This window comes from Cariama cristata, unplaced genomic scaffold (assembly GCF_000690535.1).
Source record: "Cariama cristata isolate BGI_N322 unplaced genomic scaffold, ASM69053v1 scaffold7650, whole genome shotgun sequence".
Classification (NCBI taxonomy): Eukaryota; Metazoa; Chordata; class Aves; order Cariamiformes; family Cariamidae; genus Cariama; species Cariama cristata.
Genome location: NW_009592878.1, coordinates 20,608 through 39,881, shown reverse-complemented (window position 1 = coordinate 39,881; position 19,274 = coordinate 20,608). Strand labels below are relative to the sequence as shown.

Genomic DNA, 19,274 nt, shown 5'->3' with positions numbered 1-19,274 from the left:
TCCTGTACTTATTCTCTAGATCAAAACCCGCAATTTTTTGGTACGCTGTAATTTAGGAAAAAAAAAATAATCTCTAAATCACTTTTAAAATTCCTTTCAAGTTGAGGCATAACATACTCATTTTTACTTTTTCTAAATCAAAACCATTTGACACTTAAAAAAAAGCCTCTTATCTCTTGTATATTTGTTGATTGCAACAAATAATGATCGTTGAGATGGGGGCTGCTGGGACAAAGGTATTCTTCAGTCGAGGTCGGATCATCTGATCATTTCACTTAGTTTCTGCTTTTTGGTTTTGTTCATATTCTTCCTTTCGTGCTTTGAATTCGTTATGTGTTTTCGCTTATAGTAAAACAAAAAGAGGAAACTTTTTTTTCAGTGCTGGCTTAAAACAAGCTCATGGTTGTTCAGACTACAGGCGGTGTTTATTTTAATGTTGCTGTATTTCTGGGGGTGGGGAGAGGAGAGAAAGGAGATCAGAATAATTCTATTCACAGACTTTGAAATAAAATGAGTTTATCTGCCCTGGCTGATTCTTTTGCTGATTCTTTTTGCCTTTTTATAAGACAGATAAAGACTAGCCTTTCACTGAAAGAAGATACTATGTATGGAGATAATATATGTGGCTATAAAAATAGTGGATATATTATGTCCACAGTAGGATTTCCCTTGTAGTACAATCTTAGCATTCAAGAACATTTGTCTGCTGTTCAAACTTTGTTAATACTTATTTTCAAACTCTTATGGAGTAGAAATAAATATTTCTATATTTGTATTTGGTTTTTCCTGTTTATTTCTCTGCTGACCATTTTCTTGGAAACTTTAAGCAATAGAGCACAATGACTGTGCCTTTGGCAAAGAGGATCTGGACACAAATCACTGAACTTTTACAGATACTGAGTTAAGTAAAGGCAAAAGGTTGTTTGTATAATATCAATTTTTCCTGCCCAGCATAGACCATGAGAATTACGTGAGGGTTTTGGTGATCTCCAAATGATTTGCATTTCCTGACTTCTAATAACAGTAGTTTTTGAAATAATTTCTAAAGATAATGTCTTTGGTTTTCGAAATAGTGGCATGGGACTGCAGAGTGTTAGGATGCTGTAGCTTTAGTGATGGGGGTGTGGGACAGCTACTGTGATTAGAATGATAGTTTATTTCTTTCAAATTCAGCCTTACTGTAGATGATCCAGCGAGATTCCTGAATGCCAACAGTTTTTCTTTTGCCATATTAAATGTAAGTAGTTACGCAGCAAAATGCAAATTCAGAAATAGATTTATTTCTTTTTAATCCAGAAGGGAAGTACTGATTACAGAGTGTTATTTGTCTGAATGCCTCGGGTATTTTTGAATCATGAACTCAGGGCTCTTCAGGTATGATCATAAGAATAGAAGAAATGAGAGAGAAAGTTCAGGTTGCTTACTGTCTTCAAGGAAATTCTAATTTCAGTTTCTTTAAAAAAATTTTTTTCCAACCTTAATCTACTTAAATGTTGTAAAACAAATTACCATGTTCCTAATAGATATGTAGTATTTCATTGGTAAAGTTTACAGTGTTAGATTTAGTACAGCCCAGGGACAAGAACTTGCTTGAGGAGGAGGTGGTAGTCTTTGAGCAGAGTCTGTGTAGGTTGTGGCCTGTTTTGACTTTACGTGGTGGCAGGCTCTTCTCAAGAAGAAACTTGTGGGTGCTTATGTGGTGGTTGCTCATAGGCAATGGTTTTCAGTTTATTCCGAAACAGCCTCAGTTCTAGGGTTGGTGCTTCTGTCACCATTGACCGTCACGTGAATCTTCTGGATGCTGCTATGAGTGACAAAAGTGTTATTACATTTCTGTAATGGATAGATTAAAGTATTAGAATAACCTTTTTACAGTTCCATTCAATGCAGTTTATGCAGTATCCTAAAAGCCAAAATGCTTATATCTTTTCTCTCCAAAGCACAATTTGCTATGTTATGTTGCCAGATAACAACTTGCATCTGGAAGTTGCTAGGACTTTGAAGCAATGCAGATGGAGTTGTTGACTTCTACCACATAGCTTTAGGAAATCAAAGACTGCTTACATACAGCGCTGTTAAATGCTTATGTCACAAATTGAAGGGTTGAAAGTTGAATGGAATTTGTAGTGGATTTGATGAAATTAAATTAATGATTTTCCAGAACACTTGTTTCATGGAGTAACAAATGAAAGCAATACATCAGAAATCCATCCTAAATTTTCTCTTTACTGTGAGTGTTAAGAATTAGGTATTGAGGACAATCATCATTAATGTTACTGGCTAGAAAATCTATGTGTTTGGGTTTTTTTACTGTTAACTCACCACAAAAGTGCTTATTTGCCTGTAATTACAACAGTGTGCTTTCCTTTTTCCCTAGGTGGCTATTTTTAATGCAGTAGTGTCATTAGCTGGCTGAAGACTAAAGATGAGAATAGCAGGTAAGTATGCTCAGTAAAATCAGACTTTTGTTGCTTGTGAAACAAGTGCTATAGACAGCATTAACAAATTGTGACAGTAAGGTTTTAAAATAAACTTAACGGGCACAACAGGCATTGCTGTTCCATTTAATTGATGTTTAATGAAACTAATTTTGGAATTTGGGATAGTGTAAGAGCAAGCAGCTGGTTAAAACGCTTCAGCTAATCTGCAGTGACTGGTTAAGGTGCTGTGACTTGACATACTTTGGCTGCTAATTCTGTACGATGATGAAGGAATAAGGAAATGGCCAGTTGATGTCTTAAGTGATTTCTTCCCTCTCTCACATCCCAACCAAAAGTGCTATACACTATTATAATATAGTGTCTGAAACTTCCTGAATGGTTACTGGGAGTTTGAAAGCTATAAAAGCCTTTTCATAGAGGTAAGTTACTGTAGCACATGGTTTGAGAAAAGTGTTTTACTTGACAGAATGTGTAGTGGTTGTAAGAATAAGATCTTTGCCAATATAACGCTACCAGAAAATATTATTTCCTTGCAGTAGAATAGCCTGTGTGGCAATTGAATAGTTTCGAGTTTCTGATGCATTGCACTTTTATCAATAGTTGTACCGTTATGTTGCAGAAGGAGCAACTGTTGGCTCTTCTAGGAGAGAATGACACCTTTTCCAAGAGAGTTGCATATTGACCTTCTTAATGCATGAAATTAGTCCTGACTTTTGTCACTACTTCTAAAGTTGCTTTATTAACCTTAATATGTGTAACTGGGAGCACCCTGCAAATCTGATAAAGAACTGGAAAATGCTGCAATTTTTAGAAGATGGCTAAATCACCTGGAAAATTACTTTTCCAAACCTCTTTTTTTTTTCTTCTAACTACTTTTTTTGCTAAAACCCACAAACAAAGAAGATACGGCAGTTCCTATGGGATGTTTAACCCGTAAGAGACAGACTGGTTTTGGTTCAAGAGCTAGAAGAATTTTCTAGGAGATTTCTTACCCCTTCCTTAGAGGGAGCGCTCGCAGTTCAGTTGAAAGTCTCAGGTTATAGACTGGAAGGGATGGTTAGTGCTCAGATTGAGTTCTTGTTCATCTCGCCTACTATCTACTGAAACAACATGCTATCCAAGTGCCACTTGCTAGATGACACATTCCAAAATCTGGTACCATCTTCTCTTTTTAAGCAGTGTTGCTTTGAAAACCTTTTCTCCACTTCTTAACGTATGTTCAGATCATCTGTTTTTTCTAGTGCTGACATGCAGTTCACTTCCTTTCAAGTGCAATAATCTTTGGAGTTCCAGCATAATATTTTTAAATTAAGTTTGCCTCTGTATTTTCTTACATAGTATGTAGGTGCTCACACACCTGAAAAGGGAAAGTGGGAGAGGAAGACCAAACTACAAGCAAACAAAAAAGTTGTATCTCTTTCTTCATCTTCCTTTTCTTTTTCTACCCCCTTATATTTTTTTAGCCTTTTGGAAGGATTGATTAACATCTCTCATCCTTCTGAGTAATCTGTCTATTTTAAGGTTTTCTGAGCAGCCCATCACAGCAGCAGTCTGAGATCTGCAAGAGTACATAAGTTGGGGGTTTTTTGTTGGTTTTTTTTTGTTGGTTTTTTTTTTTCTGGAGGATTTATTTGGCTGGCAATCTGAGAAACAGAAGCATGCTGTAATGTTACTTCTTCCAAACAGTTTGACCTACTGGGGTGAGACAGGAAGGCAGGCTGTTGATCAGATGCCTCCTCACCTAACTTCTGCTCTCAGTTAGTATTTTACAATAAGCTGAGTGGAGTATTCTGTAAAAATCTATTGAAAATTATGCTGAAAAATGGCAGGGTGCATGGCAGTACCACATACACCTGAGCTTCCATTCCATTTCAGGTGTAAATTGCTGTGGTTGTGTGCTTCCAGCTCTTCTCCCAGGAGGTAGCTCTGACTGCTCAGCACTGGAGAAAGTTAGGCTTGTAAAACTTCAAGCTACCTGAGGCTTCAACATATTAAAAGGGAGAGGGGAGAGGTACTGCTTTTTATTGCTTTTAAAATTAGTTCTTTTGAGTCTTCAGACTTGCTTTTTGAAGGTCAGTAATTTAAATTTGTTGAAGAGGAGGTGAGGAGGCTTTTTTGGTTGCTTGGTTTTTTGCCTTTTTTTAATGTAATGCTCAAACTTGACTGACCAAAGCAGCCAAGCTACAGTATTTGAACAGATCCCTGCTCACTCAGTCTTGGCCATACATTAAAATAGAGGTAGCTCAGTTTGGACAGGTGGGGTGTGACAGGGAGGAGTATTTGTGAACAGTGGGGAAACAGGTACATATAGCTAAGAACAGAGAAGTGGAATGGGTGGAAGTGGGAATTTCCCCTTTGGATGGACAGCAGCCAGTTAGATCAGCTTAATTCGTTTTGTTAAGCTGGATTTCCACAGCAAAGTCTGTGGTTTCTCCTGGCTACTGAGATGAGTTGGTATACTGTGATGTCAGATGAGGATGAGGCTGGAGAAAGCTGAGAGCAGGGTATGTATTTGGTATAGTAACCTGATGGACTGGTTGGGTTGCATCCTACATGGTAATGTCCATTTCTTACAGATTACTTCTGTTTAGTGAGTCCACAAATGAACATCCTGTTCCTGAGTTCCCTTTGATGTAATCTGATACACATTTCTCATGTAGTTAAATTTGGTAAACTCAATGTTACCATTTGCAGATAATTTTTTGAAACTTTTCTCTGCTTCTGAATAGGTGCTGCAAAGTTGATAGTAGTCGTAGCAATATTTTTATTGACGTTTTATGTCATATCTCAAGTGTTTGAAATAAAAATGGATGCAAACTTAGGACACATATTTGGTAAGTGATGACTTTGTTTTCTCTGGACATCTATTAATATTTACTTGAGCCATAGTCAAGCATATCATATTCATTTTGTTTTAAGCTTTACTTAGGCTCTTACACTTAAGAACTCTGTGTTTATTTTTACTGTGTGTACTTGTTATTTTTATATATATTTTACATATATAATATATAGTATGTATGTATGAAGTTATTTTCTGTATGAAATATTTAAGCTACTCTCTTAATCAGTTTGATTCTTTTACCTGCCAAGTGTGTATAATTTTACCTGCTTTTTCTGTTTACTGGTACTTACAGTCTTAGTCTGGAGATGTAAACTAGGCGAGTTGAATGATGTTTCTGGAAATCTGCACTCTGCCTTTCTGCTGCTTAAGCAGTTAAAAATATATGTTTTGAGTGGGCTTTTTTGCTTGCACAGGTACGCTACCATGTACAATTGAACATGCAGTAGTCAAAACATTTCAGATGTGCCCAGGCTCTACCCAGAAAAGGATTAGCAGCTGTCATGACTTAAAATTCAGAGTCTATGTTTTGAACCAACTTGACAGGGGCTTTTCATTACAAGAAACCAATTTTAGGCACGTGAGGAGGGCTCATGTTATTTAACTCCAGATTACTACAGTGTGAGCCGACATCTGAACCAGTCAGCAGAGGCATCTTTAGTAATTGTTGAAGAGACACAGGTGTCATTACGTGTTACAGATGTGTTGTAAATATGTGCATGATGAGATCACTTATGTCTCTCCCTACCCCAAGAAAGGGAGTCATGAATGATTGGGTTCAAATACACCTGAGTTGCAGGCTTCCAGTGTTAGGTGAAAGGAACCCAATCCTGGTGAAGCGGTAAGAAGGGAGTTCATTTCACTTTAGTGTCCACACCTCCACAAATCCCTGGTGGTTTTGTATCTACATGGACCTTTGTGTTAACTGGAGAGTCATAAATTCATGCAGTGCTTTGAAACGTGCTTCCTGATCACCACCTTCATTCTTCCACTGTATAAAGGTTAATGTTTTATATTGGAACATAACGTTCAGAGGTATTTGATACTTCATTTCAAGCAACCTGTTTTTATGGGGGTACAGAAAGGTTTTAAATTTGTAGGGTATTTTACAACAAATGACACTTTAATAGTAACATCTTATAAAACTTTCTTTTTGCATTTTAGCTAGATCAGCACTGGATGCAGCTGCACGCTGTGAGTGTTCATATGCATGTGTTATTGCTGTGACTTGCTTTTGCTAATAACAGAAAGACTGATGAATTTTCCTAGTTAAGAATGTCTTAATTACACTTTAAAAGCAATCAGAACCTAATTTTCCTCTTTTCCTGATTTTCCTAAATTTCTAATAAGGTCTGTTTTTTGCCAGCATTTTACTTGTTGTTTTGCCTTGTGGCTTTTGATGACAGTGCCAGAGCAAACAGCAGGGTGAGAACAAGAAGTAGAATAATGAGGTACGGCAGGAACCTAGATTATTTTAAGCTGCTATGAAACTGCAGATGAGATACCTTTTGTCTTTGATCTTTCCCTTGGGTCTTTTCCTTGAATTCCTTCAGAAGACAAACTGATATTTCTCTGTTAGCCTACCTGTGGTGTTGTCTCTAAAATACTGGTTTTTTTCCTTTTGAAAGCTACAAAACCTCCAAGATACAAATGTGGGATCTCTAAAGCTTGTCCTGAAAAACATTTTGCATTCAAAATGGCAAGTGGAGCAGCAAATGTAGTTGGACCTAAAATTTGTGTAGAAGATAACATGTGAGTATTTTTGCCTATTGTCTCTAAGTATCTCTTTCAAATGCTGTCTTGGATCACTTTGCACACAAAATCAGTAGTTTAAATGATTCTTTGTAGGTTTTGTTTTGCCAACGGTTTGACTACATGAAAAAATTATATTGCATTGTAACTTAGTCTCTGATGAAGCACACTTAATACTCTGCAATAAATACAGAAATGTGCACTGTTTTAATATATGCAAGATAGCTTACACCTTGAGGTTTACAGGCTTGATTAGTTAGACTTCAAGTCAGATGCAAACTTTTCTCCAAGTAACTTGTTCTTGTGCCTCTAATAGTAATTCAGTGAACTACTGTATTTTTAAGTAATTACTCTTGATACTTCTAACTGAGTGTCATCAGCTAAAACTCCGCTGTGGAATTGTCTTTTGCAAGTCATGTTTTAAACTATTTCTATAGTGCCAATGTCAGAAAGTATTTTCAACTTTTCTTTAAAGGGTAACTTCAAAAGGGAAAAATAGTATTTTGATAATCAGTAGTTATTTAATTGTGCTCATGGTAACTACAGTTAATAAACTTAAAATAATTGTGAAATGGGGAAAGGAACTGCTTGAAACACACTTTGGTTTTGAGTTAAAGTCCTGTATTTCTAATAACCACATTTTTAGCACAGCATTACCAGTAATACTTTGCCTAGAGTATTTAACTGAATACCTTTGAGTAATCCCCATAATGGGAATATTAATACTTGTTTTCAGACTCTGTTTCTTTGCTCTTAGGTTGTTCCTGCTCATTGTCACCCAGTGTGCAGCTTCCTACAACATAATCTATCCACTCAATTTTGCATGTTACATGTCAGAAAAGACCTGATTTTAGCGTTGTCGGAAGGAGATTTTTTTTTAGTATCAGTCACACTTACAAGCCTTTGCCTTCCGTTTGCATTTAAACTCCTCCAGTTTAACTGTTTCTCAGCCCGTGCTGTGTTAGTACGGAGTAGTTCAGATAGCATGTACAGCAGTTAGTGCTAGCGAATTGTAGAGCAAATGGCAACTTCACTGTGAACAGCGTAATCCCATGTAATATAATAAATATGATAATTAATCTATAAGAGTAAAAAGTATTGGTTTACATTTTTCCATCACTTTAATCTTACAGAGTTACTTTAGAGAGTAGTCTTGTGTGATCTTAAAGATGACTATTTTTAGCATTAACTCTAGCAATTAAGATGTAGCGAAGTTGAAATGGGAGCTTTTTTCCTTGATGGCTAAACACGTGCAGCTTCTTTGCTTTGCGGTATTAGTAGAAACATGAGCACCATTCAAATTTCAAACCATTCTTCTATGAGGCTGACTTAGCTCAAGCTTGCTGGCTTGCTTAGGAGCGCGTTTGCGGCGGAGCATCACGGTGTAGTCGGGGAGCACATGCGAAGTGAGCACATCACCGTTGGCACGTACTAAAAGCTGCTAGGTTCTGCTTTCCATTCTTACTGATTTGCGTTGTGACCTTGGGCAGTCTTATCTAATCTCTCTACGGGATATTTTTGTTGATGTTGCAAACCATGCTACCTTCTTATTCTGATTACCAGGAAGCTTAATATCTGTGAAGACTTAGGGTGATTCTCTGATTAAAAGTTGTGGGAATGCAAGTAATATTTTAACTTCAGGATTGTAGGGTTTGGGGTTTTTTTTTTGTTTGTTTGTTTTTTTTTAAATGTCTCGCTTAGTGGTTAACTAAGAGGAGATTGTTGTTCCTGTCAAAAAAAAATCCTCTACTGGACATTTCACTGAAGAAAGTGGTGGAAAGAAAGTAAACTAGTTGTAGTAGTAGTAGTAAAGTAGTTGCTGGCAGGAAATCTTCTATGCACAACTGTTGGAATCTTAAGTCCAGTTTCCCTTGACAGAAATCTTTCTGAATCCCTTCTGAGGGGGACTTGTCCTGTCTATTTAAATGTCTACCAGAAAATTTGATTAATTTTATATTATCTCCAGCTTTGCTTGTAAGACTTTTGATTTCTCTGTCAAAAGCTCCCACAACTGGTCGATTGTAAATTATTGGAAGAATTGTAAAGCTGATGAAGGGCTGCCCTCCTGTGAGAGAGCTGTCACATTGCAGCCTGGAGCGCTTGTGACTTGGGGCACAAGCTCTCTCAGGTGTGTAAAGTAGTGTCTTGGAGCTCCGAAAGAGCTTCCTTCCTCTTCAGTAGCTCTTTTTTTAAGTGATATTTTGTGAACTCACTCCTGCAAAATACTTTTTTCTGATTACTTTGTATTCTTCTTTATACTTCTAAGGCAAGGAAAGAGAGATGAGTTTTCATCATTTGCCAATGGTATTTACAATGTAGGTTTTTTGCCATGTATTAAACATAAGGATGTCACTTGGTTAATGAGAGCACTCAAGGTGCTGATATAATTCAGAATGCATTTAATTTCTTAGTTTTTAATGATACAGATATTTTGGTGTGAAATAGGAATTCTGCTGTATAGAAGTTCAGTTATAGCCTTGTTCTCCTGTATTGAAAGGACATAATCCAAATTAGAAAAAACATACTGTAGTCGTCATCAAAATACTAAATATTGTAGTTGCTACTTCATGGGCTTTTTAGAAGAAGGGATGATATTGCTGTATTTCTTTACCAACAACTTCTCCATGCAGTTCTATTTCTTATATTAAGAAGCCAGTTCCATGATTGTGCCACAGTAACCTTACAGCAGAATGTCGCACTACCTTTCTTCAATAGCTAGTAATTCTTGTGTTCCTATCTGCAGGACTTTTTTTGTTGTCTGAAATCCTACATAACTTTTGTTATGTATGTGTGGATTTTCAGCACCTAGCCACCCCAGTATTGGGTATTTTTTGACTGGTATTTATTTGCAGAGGCTTTTGTAGTTAAAATAAAAGGAAGTTCTTATTCATTTTGGTAAATTAAATGTCCACTGAATTTTATATGAGCAAAGGAATGTGTTCAGAACTTCACTGCCTTTTTTTCATTTATGTTTTCAGTCTTTATTTGCCGTATGACTTTATTGTTTAGAGTGGATGCTGAGACATGACATGAAAATAGTGTGATCAGAGAAGAAATAATCCTCCAGTAGCTAAAACACTTCTGGAGTTCCCTACTAACCAGAGCCGAATTCTGCATTTCAACAGAAAATTTCAAGTCTTCTGTTTCGGAAGTTATTGAATTAGGGTTTTAATTTTACTCAGAATTTGGCAGATGGTATAACTTAAAGGACTAACAAAAGAATAGGGACTCTTTCATCTCTGATTACTAGTTCTTTAAAACCTAAGTCACTGTGCCAAGAGTTACCATTAATCTTTCACGACCTCTCTGAACTAGCTAATACGGAGTCTGTTCCTAACAGTTGTCTATTAAATTTGACACTCCTCTCAATTTTAGCTTCTGTCTTCATCCTGGGGGCTAAAGATAGCATCAGAGAGGAACACTTTTGTCATACTTCTATGATAGCCCATTTCTTGTTTTAAGCCTATCATTAATAAGTTGGCATGAGGAAGCTGATGTTGCAGTTCTGTGTGTAAGGATGTGGTCCTTCCGAAATGTTGCTTAGAATGGATGTTCAGACATGACCTGAAAATCATATGATCATAGAAGAAACGTGAAAAAAATTTTGAACATAACAGAATTATACGTGTCTGCAGCCCCTTTCCTAGAGCAAGCTAGGGAGATTAAAGAAATCCTGATCAGGATGGAATTAAAGCATCTCTTAGAGTGTGTTTGTAGCTAATGAGATACGTGCTTCTTCATTATCTTAATTTATGTAATTGTTTCAACCCTTACTCCTCTTTCTCCTTGTGTGTGTTAACTATTTTACTCTTAGCTTCAAAATGTCAGTGCTGGGATATTTGGGGCCCAGAAGCAGAACACAGATCTTTACACAGTGCCAGTGAAAAGGGATGAGGAGGTCTGGAAGCTTCCTCTCGCTGGAGTGGTACACCCACCATGGCCCAAGGCAGCGGAGAATCCTAGCTAACAGTCTTGATGTTCCCGTTAGTTCTTCTTTACAGCTCTCAAGGACTTCCATTTCAAAACGCATCTCCTCTTTCCAGCTCCTTTGCCTCTGTGAGTTTGGCCAAGTAATTGCTGTCATAATTGTGATGGTTTTGTTGGGATGTGTAACTGTACTCCAAGATTATATTCGACTTTTGTTTAGTGTCCCATCAGTGTATTAACTATTTTTCTTGGATTTAGGTTTCCTGTTATAGGTACAAGTAGCTAACTACTTTGACTTTCTTGTTTCTTAGTGTGATGCTGCAATATTAATTTTAAATGCCTATGTTCAGTTAGCTCTTAAACTCATTGACATATTTTTGTTCATCATGTGCTTACAAAAAAGCTTAAAATGTTGGTTATGTGACTGCTAAGCTCCTCAAATTATTATTTGTTTCAGGCTCTTTAACTACAAGGAATTTTCTTAAATACATTAATAGCACTTTATTTTTTTGTGACACTTTTAATATACACGCATACTTTAAAACCAAGATGATTAAGCGATCAAATGAAATGGATACAACTAGGGAAATTTGATCTATTGTTCTCAATTCGGTGGTGCCGTAAGAGCATACAGATTAGTTCAAGGAGATTTTGCTTCATTTAAGTACTCACAAACATGTGGTCTTTCAACTATGTACCTCGTACAATTTAATTGATCCTATTTAAAAACCAGAAATATTTCACACCAGAAAATCGTCCTATTAAAAATAAAATTGTTTATTTTGTTTCAGTTTAATGAGTGGAGTTAAAAATAATGTTGGCAGAGGAATAAATGTGGCCTTGGTCAATGGTAAGTGACACTTTAAGTGAGCAGATAGTCTTCGTTTTCAAATTTTCTGCAATTTAAGCTGAAATACTAAGGGATGGTGGAAGGCAAGCAGGAGGAGAAAGGAAGTATTCAGCATATTTATACTGAGATAATGTCAGATCTTGGCTGACACCTTTTTGTTGGAAAGTAGAAAAACTCAGTGCATTTTTGTTTCTAAAAATGCTGTGATGACTATCTCAGTGATACCTCAGATAAATTCCTAATGCACATATAAGATGGAAAAAGACACGAGATGCATGCTACTTCTTTTGATTTTGTGTTACCACCACTAATAAAAGTTTGTAGACTAAATTCTTCTGTTGCTCTCTTTTCAGTGAAACTTAGTTAACAATTCTGTTACTACATGGAAAGACCAGCTTGTTATTTCCTAGCTTGAAATCAGTATATTTGATTAGTTCGTATCTGTAGATCTTGTCCCTAAATACATCATGTTATGTAATTGTGTTCAGGATTCTTAACTTTCCTTCAAACCGAACGGATCTACCTGTGTCACCCTGAAAGCTGAACTGAATGTCAGTACTGGCAGATTTGTCTTTAATGTGTAGGAAGCAATTCCTTGTAGCACTGAGATAGCACTTTGTCATTTCAGTGCAATATAAAGTCATGTTATTTTTGGATTGTACTCAGGTTTATGTCATCTAAAGCATGACTTGAGCAATACTCGCCTAATCCTGTTTGCCCTCCTAAATTGTCTCAATCTGTTCAAAACCAAAATACCTACCTTTGTATTATATAGCTGCCAGTCTTTCTCCCTGTCTTCCAAACTTTAAATGAATGTATGTGTTAAAAATAAATCTCTAGGTTCCATCAAATACTGCCAAAAAAAAAGCTAATGAGATTACTATATTGTCCACTTCCTCCTATTTGTTCTGGATGTTTAAATTGACTAAGAATTTCCAATCTATAGCAAAACATGCAGTGTAATTTTAATGTTTCTTACTTTCTATGGCACTAAAGGCAATCTATAGCTGTAGTGTCTATTTTTGTAAAATCAACTTAAAAAGAAAAAAAAGGTAAAGATATGAAGTGAATTCACTTTATTGGTTTTAGAAGCTGTGGGCTTTTTGTTTTGTTTTATATTCCACTTGAAGCAAAATCAGAAGCTTGCATCTTCTCTCTTTTTTTCTTCTTACCTTTTCCTGCACCTTTTCACAAACCACTATGTTGTTTAAGGAGTAATCTTCATAAAAGATAAGAGTTACCGTAGTGATTGATTTATATAGTGCCTTCTGCAGCACTTTCTCTGAAAGAGTTGGAGGAGTTGGGCATGTTGTCTGTAAAATAATTTTGACTCTTTTATGACACAAAATATTTCCTTCTTCTCCAGGTAAAACAGGAGAACCATTAGACACTAAATTCTTCGACATGTGGGGAGGAGGTAGGTGCAGTTACCTTAGCTGGTTAGAGAGAAACAACTTAAATGCCTTCGGGGGGGGGGCGATGTATTGGTTTTTGTGTTTTGTTTTGGTTTTTCCCCTTCTTCCCCCCAACCCTTTCTCCAGGCTCCATTTGCTGTGGTGATTTAAGGTGATAGTTAAGGGAGTGTTTCGCCTCTACCTTTGTAATTGTGAGGGGAGTGCAACTTTAAAGAAACACAAATAGTTGAGGTGGGAGGGAATGGTATGGTTAATCAAACACACTTATTCTGCCGAGTAGTTCCCACTAGTGGTTATGTCTTTACACAATATGGATGGAGACTCTTTCTATAAAATAAAAGTTCTCTGATGCATTTTATCTTTCTCTGACTCAGCATATTTTTATAAATTTATAAGTACATTTACAAATATTCTTAAAAGGAATGTCTTTGCAGGAAGGCATTGCAGGTGTTTAAATATGGGTTGGTTGCTTGTTATGAAACAGTTTTGTGTTCTCTCTCTTTTCAGATGTGGCACCATTTATTGAATTTCTGAAGTCCATCCAGGATGGAACGATAGTGTTAATGGGAACATATGATGATGGTGCAACCAAGTATGTTATTGATTCATATAGTAAATATTGCTTAAACTTGTAAATGCTGTTTTATACTGAAAAAATACATTCTTTATCACACAGTCACTTTTCATACAGTTTTGTTCTTCCAAGATGATGGATTTGAACCTGTGTTTTCAGTTTAAGTTTTATAATGCTGATGTGATTTGGAGACAACAAGGATCAAATTAAAACTAACCAGGCATAATGGTTAGTTTTGTGATCCCAACAACAGAGAAACAATGAATTAGATATTAAATTAGAACCTTTAGCAGAAACATCACAAGTGTTTGAAAATCTGAAAAGGCTAGAGATTAATAGTTGACTAATTAGCAATTGCTATATCAGTACACATAGTTGGTTTTTTCTTTTTTTTCTTCTCTGAGAAAAGTTGTTAAGGCAACAAGAAGACAACATAGGGCATATGATCAGTCCAACAAACTAACTCATAGCTACAAAGAATATATTTGCATGTCAGGCATTGTACTTTTTTTAAGCCATACCCTTATCCTCCCTTGTTCCTGAAGACCCTGTAGGTTTCTAGCTGCTCTCCTAGAATTTGTCCCCACCTCTTTTTTCTTTCTGAATGTATGCTACCAAGGATATCTGTCTTTTTGGAGATGTACTGGTTTTCCTATTTCTGATAAATCATTCTGTCTTAGGCTAGTAAGTTTGGATATGTCTAGACTTAGGAACACAACTGTGAGAACATACTTGGGTGGAAATTGGTCTATTCCATCCAGCACTTTTCTCAGATCAACTCCAAGACAGAGTTGGGTGGTTACAGGGGTACAGAGACCATTCCCAATAGGCCTTGCCTGTATCCTTCCTTTTGGAGTCTGAGCGGTTACTAGTGTGCACCTCATACATTTTGACCTCAGGGTTTGGACTGTTCCACCCTAAAGCTGTCCAATTTATTAATGCAGACATAGCCTGAAAGGTTTTAGTTCTCTGTAAGTATTATCTTCCAGCCTTCCCAGCTTTGAATGGCTTTAATAGATGCTAAAAAAGACTGTGGAATTTGTATTGTAATCTACTCCTCATTTAAGTCATCCTGTCCAAAGGATTGCTTTTCATAGTGAAAATTAAGAGGGTTTTTTTTCCCTTTTCCTCTGTTTTAATCATATTTAACTTTTTGCTAATGTGTTCTGTACTTTTTTCGTCTTTTTGGTTCAATTTGTTATCCGCAACTTGTCTGTATTTTTATATATAGGAGCAACTTTCCTATGACAAAGTCCTGACTTTGCGGTGTGTAATATTTGCAGTAAATAGTTAAGTATCTGTACGTTCACTGCTTTTAGGAGAAGAAAGCTATTTAATGTTTCTTTATGCCAAGGCTGGACCTTCTGTTCGTTGTTCTATTCACTCGTTTTGTTCATTTTTCTTTTTGCTCTTTTTCCTTTCTTCTTTGATGTTTTAGACTATAAGTACAGTTAGCTTGTTTCAATAATCAGGTCATAGCTGATGTTTTTGAAATCTTGTATGTAGATACAATATCAGCTAAACAAGAAGGTAAATTTGGCCCATTCATGCTGACAGCCAGGAACTACTGCATATTAGTGATATTAAATAATTGGCCAAAACCTTACCAATGGTGGTTGATGGTAATCCTAAATGCCAGTTCTTGGAAACAATTAAAATCGTGAAGAACAAATGTATTTAAAAGATAATTATTTTTTTATTATAAGGTGACCTAATGCTCTAGAAACTTGGAACGTGGGTTATGCGAATAACCTCCAGAGTACTTAATCCTTTTCGTAACTTTAGCTAAAGTGAGTCATGCGACTACGTCTCGGCAAGTAGTAATAATCAGAAGTTGTGTGTGGTGTTTAGTAATCAGGCAAATATAGTAACTGGAAGGAAGAAATAAAGAGCTATTATTTGGAGGTTTTGGAATGATAACTTATCATCCTACAGGATCGTTTTCCCTTCAATACTAAAATTATCCTACTTGGACCTATAGGCACTGAACCGTGTTGAGGGGCAGCATTCTGAATTTTGAGTAAATTGACCCAGGCAGACAAGACCTTCTTTCATATATTTAAGTCATTCTTCTAATCTAAAATAGCTTTTACTTTATCTAGACTTCAACTTCAGCCTGCAAACAGTGTTTACTCTAAAGGTTGACTTTTTAGTTGCTTGGAGAATTGCTAACGTGACTTGAGATGTATGTATAAATTCTGCCAGGAGAGGGTTCTTGGCTTTTGTTGGTGTACTGATAGGTTTGTGTGCTGGTTCCTTGAGATTATAGTATTAAAGAGCAGTGCTCATTAGATCAGGTGATTTCAGAACTAACCTTATCTGATTTTGAAAGAGAGCTCTTTCCCAGTGTTGGCTGACTTAAACTGTATTTAATCAGATTGAAGCTGAATGGTCCATTGAACAATGAAAGCTCTAAGAGCATCTATTTTATTCACATCCTGAACTTCTCTGTTTTGCTCAAGGCTTAATGAGGAAGCACGGAAACTGATTGCTGAATTAGGAAGCACATCTATTACTAACCTTGGCTTTAGAGACAACTGGGTCTTCTGCGGTGGAAAAGGAATTAAGACTAAAAGTCCATTTGAACAGGTCTGTGATTCTATAACTTACTGGAATTTAACAGTTTACATTAATAAAGGTGTAGCGTGTTTTATAAATACCATGTGTTTTTTCAAGACGGCTGTCTGTTGCAGTAGTGGCACACTGTCATTTTCAAGTTTATTCCTTGACTAGCCTCCTCCTTTTAAACATAGAAAAAAGTTTCTTTGATTTACAAATAAGACAGAAATCTTACATAGGGTAGATCTTATTGTCCCAATAACTAGATCATTTATCTTTTTAATGAATCCCGTTAAACTGAGCAAAACTTACCGCCTAATAAGACAGAAATCTTACATAGGGTAGATATTATTGTCCCAATAACTAGATCATATCGTTTTAATGAATCCAGTTAAACTGAAGAAAACTTACCACCGAACGCTTGTATTTTAGATGCACTAACAATGGTAGACCTCCAGCAGGTAAGTGGTAGTTAAGGTGTTGGCGTTCCCAGCTGCTCGTGTTGCTCTTCTGTCAAAAGTTCATTGCTGCCATAGCAAAATTTGTGAAATAGAGTATGTTCCCATACTTTAGCTGTTACAATTTGACATGTGTCATCGTTGCCTTAATTACCAGTAAAGGTAGCTTTGTACTAGGAGAGTCAGAAGGCACGTTCTCTTTTGCCAGATTTGCAAGGGCATGGGCACTAGTGCAGGAGCAGTGGCAAACTTTTGGAGGCAGTAATGTCTTACCTGACTGCAGATGGTTTCTTGGTGGAAAAATAAACCTCAAATTGTCAGAAAAGGCGAATGTTCAACATTATTTCATGTTCTTTAAATCTGACTATTTGTTTCCAGTGCCTTATAAATTTAGGATCCTTATTTGTTTCTTCCTAGTGGTTCATGTTTTAGTGCAGTTGGTCTTTTCTGTGCTTTTGTGTCTTCCTAAATAAACACCCATAATAAATTTTTAAAATGTTTTCCCAGTGTGGCTTAATTGTTTTTAGCATATGCTTGTCTGAGCAAGTTACATTAAGTGGTGAATACTGAGAGATTGTTATATTTGACACAAAGCACAAGAGGCTAGTAGTGATGTCTTCTCTTTATCCATGGCCTGAAAATAAGTAAATAAAATGTCCTTTAAAGCTGTGAATTAAAGCAAAAGGATAGATGACTTTACATTAACAATAGATTGATGTTTTCTGTTTATAGCATATAAAGAACAACAAGGACACAAACAAGTATGAAGGCTGGCCAGAAGTTGTTGAGATGGAAGGCTGCATCCCTCAAAAGCAAGACTAAATGAAAACAAAAGGAAGGGAGAAAGAATATGAAAGAAAAATGCACTTTCTGCTATTATTAGGGAGAGGGCTGTGAAGGAGACTGTACTGTAAATAATATTTTTAAAGCATGCAATCATCTTGTCGGTGTGTGCATGAGCACTGACATTTTGAATATTTGGATTATTTATTGCTAATACACATAGAAATCCTTTTTGTAAATACGTCCAAAATAAAAGAAACATCAAATAATTTCTATGCAGGTTTCTTAAAAGCACAGTATTTAGTTTGCCTGTGGTAAATAATATCTTGTAGATCAACTGGCTCATAAATTGCATATGCGGATAATAAACAGATCCTGACAAATGTTGTACTGTCCCCTTAACAGCGTAATGTTGCTGTGAGTATGTAACCTTTGTGGAATATTGTAGATTTTAGTGATAAGTTAATAAAAAGCTTTAATTTTTTTTAATGCTCTGCCTTTTTAATGGCAGCATCACTTTTTATTAAAGCTGTTTGGTTATTCTAATACCAAGTGCTCCAGAAATTTATTTTGTAGTCCCCTAACAAAACTGAATAATCAGCAGAGGAAGAATACATGATAGCGTAACACAGATACGCCATGAGAAGCACAACAAATTATTTTTATTAGGGGAAGAACAAAAGTAAATATATAAATAGTGGACGTGATATTTGAAAGGAGCTTGGAAGGATTTGTACTTACTTGAAGTAACATTTACTTTGTAGAAGAGACTTGGCATGTTAAGCAGCAGTACTGTGGCTAACTTGTTCCATTTTTATTGCAGTTCTTGTACTGCTGCTTCACCATCAATTCTACGTGTGGCTATTCAGCTCTAGTGGCTACTCACATAGTAAACGTATAATGGAATAGCTTCCTCTTAGTTCTGACATCAAGAATAAACTTCCCATCACAAAAAGCCTGTTAGAAGGCAGTCTGCCTTCTAGTGAGAGTTCTTTCAGGATACACAGCTCTGAACTTTTACCGCCTATGTTACATCTAATGTGAGCTGAAGCAATTTGTTCTTACAGTGCGATGTCAGAGAAAGCATTGTATCTTGGGTTATGCGATGTGTGATGTTTAAACTTAACTGACAATGTTCCCTTCATCCTTTTTTTTTAATGGAAAAAAAAATGGACCAAGTCGAAGTGTCCTTATTCTTTAGCTTGTATCAGAGCTGTGAGAAAACATTGCTTTCTTTGGAAACTTCTGTTTCTTTTAAGTAGGACCAGCTTGAACTTTTGCTGAAACCAAGTTCGTATGGTATAACTGACAGTGTCAGTATTCACAAAATACAGGCTGACACAGAATTGGGTGTAATCTCCTGGAGCTTTGTCATGAGTTCTGGTATAATCTTCAAAAACTTCTAGCTAGTACCATGGGGCAAAAGCCACAGTGGATTTTTCAGGAACCTACAGTGCAAGTTGAACACTGTGAGGCTCAAAATACTATTATTGTTGACGTCTTCTGAGACAAATTTAATTTTGTGCACTAAAAACTTCAAGCAATACTGAGAATTACCTTGTAAGTCAAATAAATAACCTGTGATACCAGAGTAAGACTGGATTCTGAGTTGCTCTCTGTGTTTAACCAGCTTGTTAAATAATGTGGTTTTCCCTCAAGTTTATTGTAGAACAGCA

General features: G+C 36.3%; 1 protein-coding gene across 1 annotated transcript; it reads left to right on the top strand.

The window, feature by feature from the left end:
• The first annotated feature begins 2,375 nt into the window (after positions 1-2,375).
• Positions 2,376-18,144, top strand: FAM3C (family with sequence similarity 3, member C). The gene is made up of 9 exons (XM_009699534.1): positions 2,376-2,438; positions 5,171-5,275; positions 6,445-6,474; positions 6,909-7,032; positions 11,751-11,809; positions 13,176-13,226; positions 13,732-13,816; positions 16,261-16,387; positions 17,548-18,144. Exons 1-9 carry the CDS (start codon positions 2,426-2,428, stop codon positions 17,635-17,637), a joined length of 684 nt encoding a protein of 227 aa, XP_009697836.1. The 5' UTR covers positions 2,376-2,425; the 3' UTR covers positions 17,638-18,144.
• The last annotated feature ends 1,130 nt before the right edge of the window (positions 18,145-19,274 follow it).

Bases quoted from the DNA above. Each gene is read 5' to 3' on its own strand.
- FAM3C (XM_009699534.1), top strand. The intron at 5,276-6,444 runs GTAAGTGATGAC...TTTGCATTTTAG, and splicing joins AAACTTAGGACACATATTTG to CTAGATCAGCACTGGATGCA. The intron at 11,810-13,175 runs GTAAGTGACACT...CTTCTTCTCCAG, and splicing joins AAATGTGGCCTTGGTCAATG to GTAAAACAGGAGAACCATTA.